At 34.4% G+C, this 19260-nt stretch overlaps 1 protein-coding gene across 7 annotated transcripts in view; it reads right to left on the bottom strand.

Moving 5' to 3' along the window:
* Positions 1-6756: 6756 nt before the first annotated feature.
* Positions 6757-19260, bottom strand: part of POT1 (protection of telomeres 1) — a 79597-nt gene continuing 67093 nt past the window's right edge. For 6 of the 7 annotated variants that reach the window (XM_045792723.2, XM_045792725.2, XM_045792727.1 and 3 more), the window contains 6 exons: positions 18251-18456; positions 15137-15272; positions 13221-13309; positions 11282-11373; positions 9496-9601; positions 6757-7925 (listed from right to left, as the gene is read on the bottom strand). In XM_045792723.2, the coding sequence (XP_045648679.1) occupies positions 7813-7925; positions 9496-9601; positions 11282-11373; positions 13221-13309; positions 15137-15272; positions 18251-18456 (742 nt within the window). In that variant the 3' untranslated portion in view covers positions 6757-7812. Of the gene's footprint in view, positions 7926-9495; positions 9602-11281; positions 11374-13174; positions 13310-15136; positions 15273-18250; positions 18457-19260 lie in introns of those variants that run through there. The other variant, XR_006778635.2, reaches the window with a different exon arrangement.

Below are 19260 nucleotides of genomic sequence, written 5' to 3'. Positions count from 1 at the left end.
GATAACCAACTTACCTAAGGTCAAAAAGCCGGTGAGAGTGTGGCCAGACATTGAATCTATGCAGTCTGGAAGAAGAGCTGAGTGTGACATCCCAGGTCGTGATCCTTTGAAACTCCTTCCCAAGACGATTAGAATACGAAGCCAGGCTTAAGAACCACTGACTGGTCCAGATGCTATATCGAGGTGCTTCAGGATCGGGCAGGTAATATAATGTCTGAAGTAAGCAGATACAGACCCCATCCACTAACTTCTAGAATAATGGTACTAAATCTTTTACCTGCCAAGGAATCACTTAGGGAAATTGTTATAAATGCAAATTATTAAGTCACAGCTCCATAAAATCTTTGTTCAGTCTGCATTAAAACTATCTACGTTTTATCTTTAAATGCAAATTTCTGAGTCCATGGTAACCACTGCTCTAAAATCACTTTACATGCTAATACATTCTAGTATTCTCAGGTTTTGAGTCCTGGGCTCTCAAATATCATTTTATTCATTTATTCATTCATGATCATTTTCTTCATTCTAGAAATATTTCCTGAGCATCAATTATACAAAAGGAATGTGTAGGCACTGGGTAAACTGCAGGGAATAAATCCAACTCCTTCCCCAAGGAGTTCATATGCAGCTGGGGAAGGGAAACAGTATGAGCAAATAAATATATGTCACACGAGTAAGTGCAATGGAGAAGAGTCAGTCAGGGGTAGGCTTTCTGATAAGGTCACAATGGTACAAACCATGTGAGAGAGTGAACCATGGAACCTGGAAGAGTTCAACAACGTCCAGACTGAAGTAACAACAGAAAGGTACAAAGTCTGTGAAGGGAGAGTTTGCCTGGTATGTTGAAAAAATGAGACCAGTGTTTGGAGAAGCGTGAGAGAGGAGAAAAGTGAGAGTATAAGAGGTTGGAGAGGTAGTAAGGAAAACGTTCACACTGAGTGCTGAAAGCCATGGTAATCTCAACTCGGTGTGACATTAGAAAAGACTGGAAAATGACATTATCTGCTTTATGTTTTAATGGATCAGCCTAGCTACTGTAGAAAGGACATACTGTGTGGGAAAACTGCAGGAGCACGAAGACCAAGTGGGGAGCTATGGCTGTAGTCCAGGCAAGAGAAGATGGTAACACAGCCAGCACGCTGGTAGAGGAAGTGGTAAGAAGTAGTCAAATTCTGGATATATTTTAATGAGTGCACCATGATGATTTTTCAAATGGATTGGATATGGGCCATGAATGAAGAGAGGGATCAAGGATGACTAGATCTAATGTTTGGGCATTTAGAGCTTAGTAAATGTGGTATAGGTAAAATACTCTCCCAGCAAATTTCCAGTTGGGCACCAGTGTGAAGCTTGTTTTATTTATAATGTAAGCAACACCTTCCATGGAGCACTGAAGGCAAAATATAGGAATACACATCTTCCAAATGACTGTGATTCATTAAAACCCATATTTTCCTGACTTGAAACACTGAAAACAAGACAAGTATTACCAGTAACTAGAATAGGAAAAGGTAAGAAGAGCTCATTTTCTCAGTGATATTTATATCAGAAGGGAATTGATTTTTTAATACCAGAAAAACATAAATTTTTCCTGTGGTACCTAATGCTTCTAATAATTGTTGAGTCTGTGGAAATATTGGAAACATTCTACGTTCATCATTAACAATAAAAACAAAACAAGAAAGTGCTTCAAATAAGAGCCAAAAGGTGGACAGTCCCTGGAAAATTCCCCTATTTCTTCCATCTTCAGAGTTTATATCCTACCATTCTGGATCAAATTTCTGCATTTTTAAACTACTATTAGTTACATAAAATATTCTGTTTAGTTTGCCTAATATAAAAATCCACCGTGTTACTCTTACTGTTGAGATAAATAAAAGGTTTGTACGTATTAAAAATACAAGAACTTTGTTAATAAGAGCAATGTAACCTGTTGCATTTTCGTGTGTAATAGGTTTTGTTCAAAGCCTATAGCATCCCTTAGGTTAGGAATAATGAATTGTTTTAATAGTCGCTCCCCTATTTGGCTCTTGTCTTCTTGCCCCATTTCGAAAGGTTGTGTGCTATGTCTGTCTTTTATTGTAAACCATATGAAATTCTTTATGGATACAGACACAGTATGAATAATAAATGAATGTAAATGTATGAGCTGACTTTTAAATACATACCTATTTTGTACTCTGTATTCTTTTTCTTAATTTCCATTCAAGCTTTGATCATTGTGCAGAAATATTTGTCAATGATACCAAAATTTAAGTACAAGTTTCTTGCTCCTGAAACTAATCTAATGGGAATAAACACACAGGATTTCCTATCCAACCAAATAAAACCACAACCATGCCTATCCACTGCAACCTATGCTTTCATGTGACTTACAAGTTAATACTTTTGATTTTAAAATGTGTTGTCTTTCCGTAGTAAAGAGAAGGGCCATATGCACCCCAATGTTCAGAGCAGCAATGTCTGAATTTAGCACAATAGCTAAATCGTGGAAGGAGCCGAGATGCCCTTCAACAGATGACTGGATTAAGAAGTTGTGGTCCATATATACAATGGAATATTACTCAGCTATCAGAAAGAACGAGTTCTCAACATTTGCTGCAACATGGACGGCACTGGAGCAGATAATGCTAAGTGAAATAAGTCAAGCAGAGAAAGACAATTATCATATAATCTCTCTCATCTATGGAACATAAGAACTAGGAAGATCAGTAAGGGAAGAAAGGGATAAAGAAAGGGGGGTAATCAGAAGGGGGAATGAAACATGAGAGACTATGGACTATGAGAAACAAACTGAGGGCCTCAGAGGGGAGGGGGGTGGGGGAATGGGATAGACCGGTGATGGGTAGTAAGGAGGGCACGTATTGCATGGTGCACTGGGTGTTATACACAACTAATGAATCATCGAGCCTTACATCGGAATCCGGGGATGTACTGTATGGTGACTAACATAATGTAATAAAAAATCATTAAAAAAAATGTGTTGTCTTTCCTATTTACTGTTACGGAAGCTTGAGACAGAAAGCCTTTTAAAGGGTAGTGAACTTGGTACAAGATTTTAAATTCTAGAAGGACTTTGCCCTCCAATAGAAGACAAAAATCTTCTGAGGAACAGAGTCATATGTAAAAACAAACTGGCTTTTATCTGCGAGTTCATATTTCAAAGAAGGGAAAAATCATTCTGAAGGTATAGGAAAAAATAAGAAAGAAGGTACATACCACAGATTCAGCGTTGTACATAAAAAGGTACTTGTTTAGAAACTCTAACAATATTTGATGGCATATATTAATAAATAAGAAGGTTTTCAATGAACACATGCTCCAAATCTTCAGACTACTGTCAACAGATGAAATAAAAGAAACTTTCCACACAAGCTGAAAATGTCTTTCTTTGGTAGTTGTGGACTAGGTTGTCAGGTAAATTCTAATATCATACCCTGCAAAGTGAACTCAAAGCAGAGAATAAAAGAATGTGCACCAGGCACACACACGCACGCTATACCAATGGGCCTCTATGGCCTAGATTTCAAGGAGAAAGAATAGACATTCATTAAGATGTCGCTACAGTCTAAATATAGCAAAGGAGTCTCTGAACTATCCATATTTCACCAGCTGGCACATCTGAGGGAGAGCTCCCATATACATTAATGCATTATCCTTATCACTGTCATTGATACCTAACACTTCTCAACCCATCATGTGCAGTCCTCAATGGAAGGACATTTATCTCCATGTAAGATGACCATCACTTCGAAACCCTAAGTGATCTCAAATTTCATAACAGCCTAAATCACAATACTGCAGAGAAAAATGATACATGGTGCTACTGATTCCCTGGCTGCCAAATGAAGATGTGATCTCACATACCTGCACAATGCAGACTTCCTGTTTAGTGAGTTCTGATCCTATTTCCAAGTACCACAGGGAAGAGAAGAAAGATCACTAGGCCCAGATTTTACTAGCTGACTAGTTCTTTTTCCTGGAGTGGGAAGGAGGCTTTGACGCCATCCAGAGATCCTGCAGGGCAAGCACAGGAAGAGATACCTTTATTTCCCCTCTACTGATGTTTTAGAACTTTAGGGTGACTCATCATGCCGTCATAGAGCATTTTTTGTAATGAAAAGTGTTACAGGAGGCATTCTCCTTTCTTACATTAACATAAATTATTTTTTTTCCTATAATGAGTCCTTTGAAGCATGAAAGAATATTTCAAGACAATTGCGTCATGGCAGAGTCCTAATCTGTACTAGAAGTTGGATAAGCCTTCAGGGGTGCCTGGGTGGCACAGCGGTTAAGCGTCTGCCTTCGGCTCAGGGCGTGATCTCGGCGTTATGGGATCGAGCCCCACGTCAGGCTCCTCCGCTGTGAGCCTGCTTCTTCCTCTCCCACTCCCCCTGCTTGTGTTCCCTCTCTTGCTGGCTGTCTCTATCTCTGTTGAATAAATAAATAAATAAAATCTTTAAAAAAAAAAAAAAGAAGTTGGATAAGCCTTCAAAATTCTGAATACCTAAGAACCTCCAGTAGATACAGTGAAACCAGGTTCCAGGGGTTTCAGATTTATTTAAAGGGAAAATAACACCAGACAAAACAGACTAACGTAATAATAATAAAATATTATTATGAATAACTAAGGCAATAAAGTCAACAGAATAGGTAACATGAATACATTCTTATAAAAATATAAAATTCCAAAACTGTTTCAGTAAGAAACAGAACACTTAAATAAACCAAAAACCACGACAAAAATAGAAAGTGAAATAACCAGAGAATTAGCTAAAAAGTTACTTATGCTGAGTAATTACAAACAAGTTTCTCCTTCTATGTGTATTGACATAAAGAACAAAGTCTACTTTATAAAGTGACAAAAGCAAGTTGCAGAAATATATTTATAGCATGATGCTATTTTTAAAAAGTATATATACATATATTTACCCATCCTTAGGGAAAACAGTCTGGAAAATTATACACCAAACCGTTAAAAGTGGTTTCCTCTGGGATACTAGAGCAAGAATTAGTTCAACTTCAGATACTTTATATTGTTTCAATTCTTACAAATACATATTACTATTATCTTAAAAAATTCTGGATACAAACAAAACTTGGTGAAGTACATGGTCAAAATTCAAAACACTGAAACTAATCACAAGAATCTAGCTGTTTCCCCAGATACCAAGGAAAGCTTCCAGAAAGTGTAGAAGAGAATCAGCTGGATTGAGAGTCACAAGTCGAGACAAACTCATGCTTTGACTTTGGAAACAGCAGAGCACAGCTGGTTAAAGACTGCGGCCCATTGCTACGACCTGCAAGTAGCTACAGCACGTCATCTACCCGGACTCACACTGCACAGCCAGTGCCCTAACGTGTGGAGACTGCTTTCCCAGGTAGACAGAGGTGTATCTGGCTTCTTTTATTCCATTCACACCAGTCTCTCTATATTCATTCAGAAACGACTCCCAATGTGCAACATGACCAGGGGTTAAAAAAAGAGGGGGGTAAGGGGAATGATGTAGTGCATCTCAGCCGGTATAGTTCCCTCGAATAAAGCAGTATAATGGAGGGCAGGGACAGAAAGAGCGTGTGAGCCGTGCATTTTTCGTTATTGTGTAATTGACTACCTCAGTTTTTCTAAGCGACGCCTTTTCTTCCTCATACAGAACAGTGCAGGGGCTAAAGAGACAATCCAGTGGTATCTAATGGGTGCTGCAGAGACTGGAAATTGAGTAAGAGGGTGTACACACACTATGTTCTTAAATTTACATCATTTTAAATCTGACAGGAAGGCTACCAGGATTTACATGGACAGTAAAGGGGACATGGCTCAAATCGGGCCACAGTGAACGGCCGTCTACTTGTTGCTCCAGAAATAGAATTCTCCTAGCTTTCTGGGCTCCTGAATAAGGTAAGGTGCATACATCATCACTGGATAAACACAAGGTCCTAACAGAACTCTTCAAAGAGAAATGACGTAGCACTGTAAGGATTCATGTGAGGAGTTTTATTTTATCAACTTGGAGACAACACTGTGACCTGCTGTACCTTCTGACCCCTCCTCTTCTAGACTGGGTGTTTCCTGAGGAGAAAACGGCTCTCTGGCCTTCGTATCCCCAGCACACCATCGGTACTGAAATCTATCTGTTCATTTATAGGGTTCCTAAGACTTTCCCCTGCAGATGTTTTGAACTAAGAGTTTACATCCCCAAAACAGCAGCATCAGACTCTTTCCTACCATCTCCAACAAGCTGGTAATTCAGTGATGGGAGATGGGTAGTTAGGTCTGGGGATGGGACAGGAACTAGAATTTGGAGTTATTATGAGCAGAGCAAATCAGATATTTGAACCTTTTTGCCAATAAAATGTTAAAAGCCTTTTGATAGTGTAAGAAAACAACACCGACTCCTCTCATAACCTGTTTCCAATGTTACTTCAAATACTTAAGGGAGGACTCATCTGCAGAAAACCCTATGCTAGCTTTTGCCCCAGAATCCTGGAGTGATTAACAGTGCAGCCTCTGAACACATTACCTGAATGCGAGTACCGACCAGCATTCAATAACTGTGTGAACTTAGTGAAGTCAGTTCATCAATCCTCGGTTTTATCAGGAAAATGTGTTGTTGTGAAACTCAAATATATGTTAAATGCTTTGCACAGCACCTATTGTATAGACAGTCTTAAATATCTGCTATATTGGCATTCCTGCTTTGATTCTTCACCTCCACTCATGCCTTGCCTCAACACAGGACAAACAAAGAAAACAGGTGAAATACATGCATTAATTTATTTTTCACTAATATTGAACTAGGCAGATCTGCATGTCTCAGTCTTTACCAAATAATATACATGTCTATACATATACACAAATATATAGAAGTATTTGTATAAAATTGAATATTCATGATTTTAAATTTCACGAACACTGTCAGATAAAAAGCAGACTACTGTATTGAGTTAATATCTCATTCCATGTTCAATCTGAAATATAGATATGTATTACATAAGACTATTAAAAAAGGGTAATGTTAGTAAGTCAGTAACACTGTAATAAATCTGACTGCTTTATTAGATCAAGGTGGAATGCAATAACTTCTAATATCAGGTAGAGAAACAAGCAATCAAAAGCACATAATTCAGGTCTTAAAAAATGGATTTATCCTAAATTGGTCAATAGGACCAAAAGAAAGCAATTCTGCCACATACACTTAAAGTAAATCACTCCTGTAAGTACGCTGTAGCTCGCTCAGAAGAGCACTTCTCAACAAGACTACTTGTTGAAGCAGATGCCTTTGTACAGAACCAAATTGATAGCTGCTATATACCCCACACTCAGTAAAAGCTGAGTGAATTAATGTAAGGACATTTTCTAACCCCATACCCATGTTAAAATCATAAACATTGCTGATATAAAAATCAGGGCAGGAAAAGAAGGTCAAGCACGGATGGTGGAGGGCGGACAAATCAGTGGCTGACACATGGAAAAACTAACAGGGAAAGTGATTTTTAGTGTAGGGTTCTAAAATAAGTTTCTCTGAAAGGGCTGCAAGGGGTAAATGAAGACAGTCCTTCTTTATTCCCCTTTCTCCTTTATGCCCCTAGCAGCCACCATACTGGAAATTTTGAGCAAAAGGAACATTTTTAACTTATTCAAAAGAAGGCATTAAGATAACACAATGACTATTTGTGAAAAAAATTTAAATTGTGGTTAAAATGGAAGATAAACTATACAGTTAAACCTTTTACATGTTTTATAACAACCTCACAGAAAATAATGTTTTCTAAAATTACAATATTTTACATATGCTAAGCTGAATGACAATATTAGATTACATCTTCTGCAACTGTGGTGTCAAAAATCTGATAGCAAATTTGCTGCTCGGTTCCACTTGTGACATTATACGACTTGATGAAGCATTCCAACCACGGATATGCATCTACAAATGAGAAAAGATGTTACTTAACCATTGAAACTAAACAAATATCTCTGAAATATGTATCTAAGCATAAGGCTTAGCTAGAAAAATTAACATCTAATTTAGCTTGAAAAGTATTTAAATACACTTACCAAATTTAATATTATCTACTCTTCCAAATACACACTGGGTTCTTGTTACTGTCTTGCAACAATTCTAATTTGATTTTTTTCCCAACAGAAAATAATAATTAAATGTGGGGTTTTTCCAAATGTTTGATAGCAAAGGTAGCAGCCATCTCATTCCCAATTTTTCTTCCTTTTCTTCCTGCTGCTGACCTCCCCACGTTTGTTTTTTTTTTTTTCTTTTCTTTTTTTTCTTGGTTGACTCCAAAGAAACTGAACCTGAGGTTCACATCAGCTCAGGCTCTTAGACACCTGTCTGATGAAACTCCCATCAGGTACTAGGCACTGAGTCCAGACAATGTTGGCAGCTGTAGATGCTATTTCCAAGCTTCGGTCATGACCGCAATAAATCTATTTAAAACTTCTAGAAAAGTTTCTTAATGCCTCTTCAAGTTCAAGTTTGAAAGACATTTAATACAGTCAATATTGGCAAGAGTCAAGCAAGACAGGCACTCTCCTCCACTGCTGGTAGAACTATAAATAGGTAAAATATTCTTGAAAAGCAATCTGGCAGCATGTATCAAAAGCCTACCAAACCCATGTTTTTTAATGAGAGTTTTATTTCCAGAAAGCTATCCGAAAGAATTAAAACCAAAATTAAAGCGGACATCAAATAAAAGTATGTAAGTTAAACCTTGTTACAGATGAATAAAAGCGAGTGTCTTTTTGGAATTGTTACAAAATACAAAGACTGACCAGGGGAAAATAAAGTCTGTTTAAAAATAACCTAAAAAAGTTAAACTGACAGCAGCTAAATCTGCAGCTGGCAAAATCTGTTACTGATGAAAAATTGTTAGAAGAGTCAAACTGTCTTACTACGATTGAGGTCTGCAAATTTCAATGTGAACAAAAACAATGGCCGCAAAAGGAAGTCAGTGGCAGTAAATGCGATTTGACCTGAAGATCTGGTTGATGAATCAAATGTTACCCAGAGAACAACCAAAGCTGATAAAAAAACAATTAGTAAAATAAAAATGCATAAAATCTGAAACTAGTTAATACTGAACAGAAATTCATAAATGAATTAAACTGGCCAAATGAAACCTGTTACAGAAAATGTTTCTTGTCAAAATTTCATATCTGTTGGTATAATTTCAAAAAAAATGCTTGTACGCATAAACACAGTATCAAATGTGCTTGTGATCAAAACTGCCTCCCCTTCACTATATTTCAAAAAATTAAAAAAATCTTTTCATTTCAGCAACTACTATTTTATCCCTGCCACTGTCTTCATCAAAAGGCAGATCAGACAATAATTTTATTTAGTGAATCTAATTCTTATTTATATAAATTTAGTGAATCTAAACTTCAAAGTTTTCATACCTCTAAGTCTACAGATTAGATACATGTTAAATACTGTTTCAAGAAAAAGAATGAATGAGATTGTTAAAAATATTATTGCCTACCAATTTTTATTCCTGAAGGACAAAACATATCCATGATCATATCCATACTCTGCTGAAGGCCATCATTGATTAGGACTTCTGATGCTGGGATCTGGAAGAATTTGTCCTTAAAAAAAATTATAGAAGAAAAAAGGAAATTAATCTTTTAAAAAAAATTTATTTATTTCAGATAGAGAGAGAGAGCACCAGCGGGAGCGTAGGGGAAGGGAGGGGGAGAAGCAGACTCCCCACTGAGCAAGGACCCCCGACAAGGGGCTCAATCCCAGGACCTTGAGATCATGACTTGAGCTGAAGGCAGATGCTCAACTGACTGAGCCACCCAGGCGCCCTGGAAGTTAATCTTTTAAACTTATAATTAATACGAAAATATTTCAGTATTATCTACTACTCTATCAAGATTGTAGAATTCATAGAGTTCTAGTCTGAACTCTTAAAATCGGATTTATTATTTTAATCTAAAAACAGCATTGCGATAAAAATCCAATTAAACCGCTTTGACTTAATGATAATAAGAATAATGATATTTAGAAAAGAGTGAGGTCTATCATTCTCTTTGTGTATAGGAAAAAATCCAGTTAAGTTTAAAAACAGTATAACAATATGTTGTATATTTATTTAATTTTTCTCTCCTCTGATTATATTACCCTTTCTAAAAGAAAGAAGGGACCTTGTTGGCTTTGTTCACTGCTCCAACCCCATCATATACAACAGTACCTAGCACATAGCAGGTACTCATTAAATATTTATTCAATAAATGGACAAATGAATAGTTTAGGCAGGAGGAAAAATTCTCTCAACCTTACCCTAGATTGTTTCCCAAAGTGTACAGTAAAAAAAATTCAATCTTACCACTAACAGAAATCTGGCCTCCTCCCTTGGCTTCTGGAAATAATCTCTAAACCCTTAGAGTATGCCTGTTAGGAATGTCCTTGTTTGTCACATTAGAGATTTAGGGTGGGGAGGTTGGGGCATATGGTATTAGCTTGATCTTCAGAGGAGCTGAAAACTGACATCAGCCATATGGGCTGTCAACAATGACTACATGACAGAGCACCAATAAGAACTCTAGACACTAAGGCTCAGTGGGGCTTCCCCTGCTCTCAATACACAATACACGTGTACTGTTACACACCACTATCAGGCCAGTAACGCTGTCTGCTACTCCATGGGAAGAGGACAACTGGAAGCTCTATGTTTGAAACTTCCTGGACTCTGCCCTATGTACCTCTTCCCTTGGATGATTTAATTTGTATCTTTTAGGTGTAATAAAACATAACAGCAATAATAACTTATAGGAAGTTAATGGGAGTCTTTCTAATGGATTATCAAAACTTAAGGGTGGTTCTGGGAACGCCCAAACTTGGAACTGTTGTTAGAAATGAGGGAGGCTTATGGATAGCTCCCTAGCTTCACACAATATAACCACCTACCTTCCAAAGTAATTTAGTTCCCACTAATATGGAAATGTGGGGACTTCAAAAACCTAGTGAAATGCTGCTAGACAGAAGGTGTGGTCATACCTCTGCCTTTGCCTCCTAGAGTAAAACTTCTGAAGAGTCTCTCCTCAAATTCCTATTCTTCGATTTTTCATTATGTGGATATTCTTCAAATTTACAAAGTCAAATCAAAGCAGGATATATACAGACACTTTAAGATTTATGTGCTTGCATTTTATTTTTTTTAAGTTGCCTTAAATCCTCTCAGTAATAAATTAGGAATGAAAAAATACATTAAAATTAAAAAAATAGTTTTAGTTAGAAATATCTACACTTCCTCTGTTACTTACAGAATCCATGAGATAAGCTTCCAATACTCCTGTTCCATCATCAAGAGTAAATGTCATTACAAACACATGTTGAAGGGGTACAATACCCAGTACTAGTGAAGGGAAAAAAGATCAAACCATATGAATCTTCTATTCCTTATCATCAAAGTAAAGTAAAAACTGTTTTATGATGTTATGTTAGTTTTGTTTACTAAAATAATTTAAGAAAAAACTCTTACATATATGTCTTTTGTTCTCCAATAACAATATATTAAAGTCATTTAGCAAATTCATTTTAGAACATTACACTATACCTATGTAGGGACAAGGACTCATGAGCATTGGTGAAATATTAATATAATGTATCTTTAAAATGAGTTGAACTTGATAGAAAACAAAAACTGATTCATGAACTATAATTCATTGCATGTTAGCCTCATGAAAGATGAAATTAATATACCAGAATGTTCTAAAAAATAGCATGTGATTCAATATTCACGATTTTGTAACATGTCTCTCCCCTTTGTATTATAAACATAGGGATCACTTATTTTTTAAGATAGCATCTGGTTGAATGGACAAAAATGTCAGAAGATGGGATTTCATGATTTGGTAAGATGAAGAAGAAGAAATTAAAGAGATACTAAATGATTTGAAAATTCATAGGTTAAAATGGTACTTTGTGTTTGGAAATGGGAGACATTTAATGTTTATAAAATGAAATACTGTCTTCCATTTGTGGAATCCATATTTAAAAGGATTAATTAAGAGGCAAGTAAGAATAAATCAGGGTACAGAGAAATGAATTAGGGCATACAGACTTGACAAAAGTTGTTAATACAAAGGAATTGATTTATAGGATTCTAAAGGTTTCCATAGGTTAAAACTGAGCTAAAAACCAGGAAGGGTAAAAGTTAAATCTACCTTGAGGGACCACCCAAACAAAGGACTCCATTAAGAATGGAATGGGGAGACCACGCTAGAAAGCAGGGAGCTCACATGAAAGGAACCTGGAATTTCACTGGACCACAAACAAAATAAGAGATAGCAGTACCATATAGCTAGATTACAAAAGAAAAAAAACAAAACCAAGTATACAAATAAATATTGATACAATAACATTTTCAGGCTAGTAGAAGCAAAGTGTACAATTTTAGAGAAATAAAGATTTTCTTTATATTCTGAATTGGCCAACATTTGCAGTCCTATTTTCAGCTTTTAATCCCAAACTTTGAGAAGAACGTTGGTAAGGTAAATGTTTACTAAGGAGGAGAAACAAAACAGTAGGGAATTTGGGAAAATACCAAATGAAGTTAGGGTGCCTTGTTGGAGAAATAAAGACTCAGTGAAGGCTTGACAGATTATCTTCAAATGCACGAAGCCTGTTAATCTTATAGAAGGCATGTACTCTAATTATAGTGGACAGAACATGGTTTATGTTAAAATTATAAGTAGGCAGATTTTGCTTCACTAAGAACTACTTAAAAATTAAAGGGTATGTTGCTTTGCAATGTAATGAGTTCACTGTCACTGAAAGAGTTTTAAGCAAACGCTGGATGATCACAGATAAAGAATATGATATAAAAAAGTTTCTTGTTCCAGCTAAGGATGTTATTGGGTAAAGAGCTGTAATAGCCATCTCTAAAACTGTTTTTAATCCTAAAACACTATGATATGTAGGGATTTTTCAGAATCTGTATTTGTCATTAATAATACTAAAACGAATTTATTGAATTAAATTGTAATGATTAAAGATACTGGCAGATGCCTGGAAGCAAGTTTTCAAACATTTTAAACTTTACTTTTTACTTTTATTATAATCACCGTGAATGGTTTTGCTTAAGTAAAGTTAAACTTTAGCTCAGTCTTTGCTCTTTACTATGTCGACAACTGAAATATCATCAGTGAGGTCACCTTATACGAAGACAGTAACAGTTGCAGGACACGGAAATTTGCTAACCTTCCGCCACAGAAGAAGGAATCCATGGTGTTTTATTAACCAGGGAATTTAGATTTTGTATTGGTCTCAAAGTAGAACACTGTTTACATCTGAAATTAATGACAGAAAAAAACCATAAGCATTTAAAAATAATTATTAAAACTCATTTTATTATTATAACTTATCTTTGCTGTTCAAATATGCTTAAAATTTTTATTATTAAACAATAGTATTGCACCTTCCATATTGTAATGCACATATTACAAGCAGAATTGTAAAAAAATAAGCTTTTTACAACAGACACAATCAAAAAGATAGCATGGCTCAGAATAAACAACTAAGTTGAAAACAAGAGAGAGGGTCCAGATTCAGATTGTTAATTAATTTGGCTAATTTCACTGGTAAAAAGAAAAAGTTGAAAGAGACAATCTCTGAGGGCACTTTCATTTGATGTCTCTGTGATAGCAGCTAAGGTCATAAGTAAATATAACCAATAGGAGAAAATTATTCTCACTAAAGAAGTCAGTACTAGCAAGACTTTGGATAATATATTCAGTGAACACGTATTCAGAGGTTCACAGTTTATAATGCCTAATACTATACTTATCTTTTTAAGATAAATCAATCTGAAACTATACAATATACTAAAAATGCACATTATTTAGTACAGGCATTCTGCTTTATTTATATACAAACATACTTTAAGTACAAGTAATTTTTTTTTATTATATATCACCATAAGATTAGGAGATGTCAGTAAGAAAGTATACTTGAATAAAAATATAAAAATCAATGTCCAAAAGGTTCACGCAGACTCCTTTTCATTTCTAATCTGGGGAAAAAATATCCCAGTATAATATGTCCCTATATTAAACATTCTCCTCTTCTACCCTTCAAATATAGATATTTCTTCTTTAACAGAAAAAGGCAATAAAATGAAGTCATATTATTTCCTTAAAAATAGGCTGTGACATTAACTCTAGACATTGATAAAGCAAGTATGCAAACTAAAAATTGAGTATACAAAAATGTAAGCGTAACAAGTAAAAATTAAGTATGAGTTCATTACTTCCAGAGCAGTAAAAGTGGAAAAAAGGGAAAATTAAGAATATTTTTATAAATGAATCCAATAGAAGACTAGAGGAAAAAAATAGGCTAAATAATAACAAAAAAAAGGAAGGGGAAAGGGGAAAAGAGTAATAGTGTGAGTGGAGAACAACATAAAATGTAGAAATAAAACCTAAATATATCAGTAATTAACATATTTTAAACTCATCTATTAAAAAACTAAAATCTAGTCCTAATTATTTATTTCTGAGACTTCCTAAAATGTAACAACAAAGAAACATGAAAACAAACCAGCAAAAGAGCCTCAAAATATACAAAACAAATACTAACAGAATAAAAGATCACAAACATACAACCACAGAAGACATTAAGCACACTAAGAAGTGATTAAATAGACAAAGTTACAAAGGAAAAGCAGTTCTGAATATGATTAACAAGCTTGTCTAATGGACATAACTAAACATTATTAGACATTAAACACAACTATTAAAGAATACATGTTCTTTTTAAAATATAGGCAATATATACAAAATCTGAACAAACATATTCTGAAGCTAAATTAATCCAAAAAATCATTATGAGATATATCAAGCTATTTGGTCAAAAACTAATCTAACTAAAATACAAAAAAAATAGCACCTAAAATGAGACTACAAACTTTAAACTTTAAAAAACTTTAAAACTTCAAAATACACAGCTAAATAATCCATATGTTATCAAAAGAATAAATATATACCAGAAAAATCTAGTACATATTAATTAGTATTCAGTAAGTATCCATTGAATATATAGCAACTACTAGGATAAAATAATAAAAATTATTGCTATGCAGTTTTTAATTCTCAAAATTCCCAGATTTGAAAGCATACCCATAGTGATGTATTTTTCCTTGTATAAGGAATGGCGCTGAAAGATCAAGGACTTCCAAGTCTTCAGGGCCAGATCTCACAGGAATTACACTATGAAACTTGTTTGCGAGTTTGTAGATTTCACCGAGTGTACCTCCTATTAACAAAGAATAAATAAATCCTTCAAGTAGTACAAATATAATGAAGGCAAAATCGAGTGTCTATTAAGTAAAACATGAGGTATAGTAAAAGGGGACTGAAAGAAAAAGACAATGAAATCATGAATTTAGATAGTTAATACATTTATACATTTATTGTAAAATATAATAATTTATAAACTTAGTATCCTGCCTTGATTTAAGAAACCACTGCACAAAAATGCTGAGCCTTGAGCAAAATACAAGGCTTGTGAAATTTTATCCGTTTTCTTAAATTTTTATACAAATTGTTGTTTTATGCCAGAATACTTTAAGTATTCAAAAGAAAATAAAATTGAGAGCCAAGTATAACAGGATTCTCATTATTAAATTTGCTATTCACTAATAATGTCTAGGTGAATTCAGTCTTGAGTTTGAAATAAATCTTTTAAATTTTCAGGTCAACATTATATTTAAATACAGATGTAAACAGTTTGTGTAATAAGAATTCATGTATAGTGTTCGATCGTTTTTCCTGAAAAATCCTCATACTTTCAATTCTATGACAAAGTGGCCATTAAAGCCATCATGTTGGCTGAGAAGAAAGAGGACACCCAGTGGTGCACCATTACTCCAAGGCAGTATTCTCTCGAAGAACTCAAACCTACTGGTACTTTTTCACCTCGATTAATAATTCTTCCTCTCCAAGGAAAGAGAATATGACTTGTAAAAGTAGTTTTGTGTACTTTCTAAAATTTGTAACGTTAAATTCATTTGCGAAGGGGAAGCACTTCCAGCACAACAGAGTAAGGACGTCCAAAAACACGCTTCTCCATAAAAGGAAAAAGAACATTAGCAAAAACTTTCAAAATTGACTTTTTCAGAACTCCAGAAATTAACTAAAGTCTTGAAACAATCCAAGAAGTATTTGTTCAGTAAAAGGAGATAAATCTTGGTAAGGATGGCAACTTGCCCGGGTCCCGCTCCTCTTTCCACAGCTTTGTGGAAACCATAGCTCTGCCATGTCATACTGCAGTTAGATCCCAACTATGACTAGGGTTATAATACTCAGAAATATGATAAAATAAAAATAGCTTACATTCTGATGAAACACTTTTAAATTTTAAAGTGCTTTCAGATATATTTTCATTTGACTTTCATTCAAAAGCTGTGTAAGATAAAGTGTTACTACTCTGGATATACTTATTTACTCAATATATATTTACTGAGAACGAGTCACATGCCTGTTGTCCTACCCTAGGTGCTGAAGATTTATAAATTAAAATAAACATGTATCCTACGCCTTAGGGCAGTTACATTCTAACAAGCAAACAAGTCTATAAGCAGACAGAATACAAATTTAATACAAGAAGAAAAGTGATCTACTGAAAGTTCGTATGCTGTGCGATAAGAACCACTCAAATCAGCCCAGTGAGTCAGAAGAGTGCTTGGTACGTGTAGGTGCTCAGTACGTATTTCACATGAATTGCTGAGTAAAGGGAATTATTGAGTTACTTACGAAAATGTACTAGAGCAAAAATCCTAACCATAACATAGGAGAACCCTATGTTATACTTGACATCCTCTTAGCTCTATAAGGACAGTTCTTACAGAACCTGAATAGGTCCAGGGCTTTATTTTATTTTTAGGGCATACAAATAGTCTTACTCCATTTTTTGTATGTGCATGTGTCTGTGTGTTTTGTTTTTATACCTACTTCCTGGTAGAGATTAAAATATTGCTAATGGAATAAGATACCACATTTCACTTACCACAGTGGACAAATTTTCTTAAGTGCTAGTATATAATGATGAGGATGGGGGAACAGATAATCTCATATGCTACTAAAGCATAGGAATACCATGACAGCTTTTTTGGAAAGTAACTGGGCAACATTTACTTAATTCTTTGTGCCCCCCTTATTACACTTCATCCAGAGGGAAGATAAAGTTCATTGTAGCGTTATTATGTCAAAAAAAAAAAACAATAAACAATTCAGTTCCACTTACTACCTGTACTGGGAAAGACCTACAACTTCTCTATGATTCAGTTTTCTCATGTATAAAAAATAGCTTATAATAGTACCAACTGAATAGGATTATTGTGATGACTAAATACATAGAAATGAAAATCATTTCTGGTACACCATAAATGTGTCAAAATAAAAGATGTTCATGAAAATAATATCAATGATAATATTCCTGTGTATTCACAACACACACACACACACACGTGTATATATAGACTAAAACAATTACATATTACTTTTATAAACAGAAAAATATCAGTAATAAAAATGATCATAATCCACTGTAATGAAGGTCAGTTCATTTATAAAATGAAACTAAAGATTTCTCTCAAATTAAAGATGCTGTTTTCCTTTTATTATGGAATGTTCTAAAGGAAGAAAAGTCTCAAGGAAAATAATGAAACTTTAAAAATTTGGCATGGGAAAAATTATGTGGTATATATATACGAGATAAACATCAGATTAAAATTAGACAAAAGTGGAAAGGAAATGAAAAAATAAATGATTCAGTTTCATTCTTTTAAAACATGTCAAGTTATCTTGTTTCAAGGGTCCCTTCCTTGACTTACGTATCAATAGATGACTTTCATTCTACTTAAATGGAACAACAGTGACATCCAGAGGCCAAGACAGCAGCAAGTGTACAGAACAAGCAGCCTCTTGATTAATATTCAGTTTGACAATGAGCTTGCATCTGATTAAGATGATATCCAAAATCCAAGACGGACAAATGCAAACACTTGAGTTCAATGTACAATTTCAAAATGTTATTCAAATTAATTTATACATGTGTGTATGTATATATTTAAATCTACCTGTTAGATACAATATATTCCATTTTATGGAATTTAAAATAACGTTTTGGCTTTACATTTTAGGTTGCCCCTAAAATATATTTCATAATTATTAATCAGAGAAAGACATAAGCAAAAGCTTTATTCTATTAAAACAGTAACTTAAATACTTTACCTTCAATCAAAATCAGACAGTCATTTGAAAGTGGAAGAATACCATTATTTTTTACAAAATGAACAGCTACTTTTCTTTCTCCTTGATCTGTAGTGGTCCACATTTCTGAATCATACAATGATGTATTTTGTAGATTGGTATCCGGGGTTTTACTTGCACCCTCTTGTAAAATTGTATCCAAATCACCCTCATGGGGAACTTCTTGCCTAAAATCATTGACAATGAAATAATACAAAACAACTGATATCAAAGCTTAGAAATTCAAATTTAACAAACTATCCATTTAAAAAAATTGTTTATATGCTGATGAGCCAGCTACTTATTTTAAAATATGCAGATAATTCCCTTTGCAGATTAAATGACTCTTATTCAACAAAAAAGATATTTGATACTTCATGGCTAAGTAGATCCATATCATAATTACATTAACTACCAGTAATTTCCTTATCTGGTTTTAATACCAAGGATCTTATATAAATATTTCTAGCAGGAATTCACTCTCCGCTTGTAAAGAATGTTAAACTTCTCTGTGGGGGGAAAAAAAGACAGCTGCCCATTAAATATCCACTTGCCACCTAAGTAATCCCCCTTTCATAGGGCACCTACTTTACCAATCAATATTCTGTTAGATTACTTATCACCTAGAATAATAATTTTAAAAAGTCACATGGTAAAGTATGTACACAATAGAAATGGCATGATCTAGAATCCTTGTCCTGGTTCTCTCCCCAACTAGCTGTGTAACTAGAGCTAACACCTCTTAACCTTTCTGAGATGATTTTATTTGTTTAAAAAAAATGCTGAGAGAGGATGATTTTGTTTGACAAAGCTATATGACTTTAGAGAATTTGACAAACTGTAATTTAATAATACTTCAACAAGTACCTAAAATCCGTATTTATATTTTAATTATAACTACCATTTTAAGCTTAAATGGGTAGCAGATGGTCCCCCATTTTATTTAAGGTTTGATGATCAAAAATCTCTACAAACAGTACTATACTTAGATT

This window comes from Ursus americanus, chromosome 3, assembly GCF_024610735.1.
Source record: "Ursus americanus isolate L20-20 chromosome 3, mUrsAme1.1.p, whole genome shotgun sequence".
In the NCBI taxonomy this organism is placed as follows: Eukaryota; Metazoa; Chordata; class Mammalia; order Carnivora; family Ursidae; genus Ursus; species Ursus americanus.
This window is presented reverse-complemented; position numbering and strand designations above follow the sequence as displayed.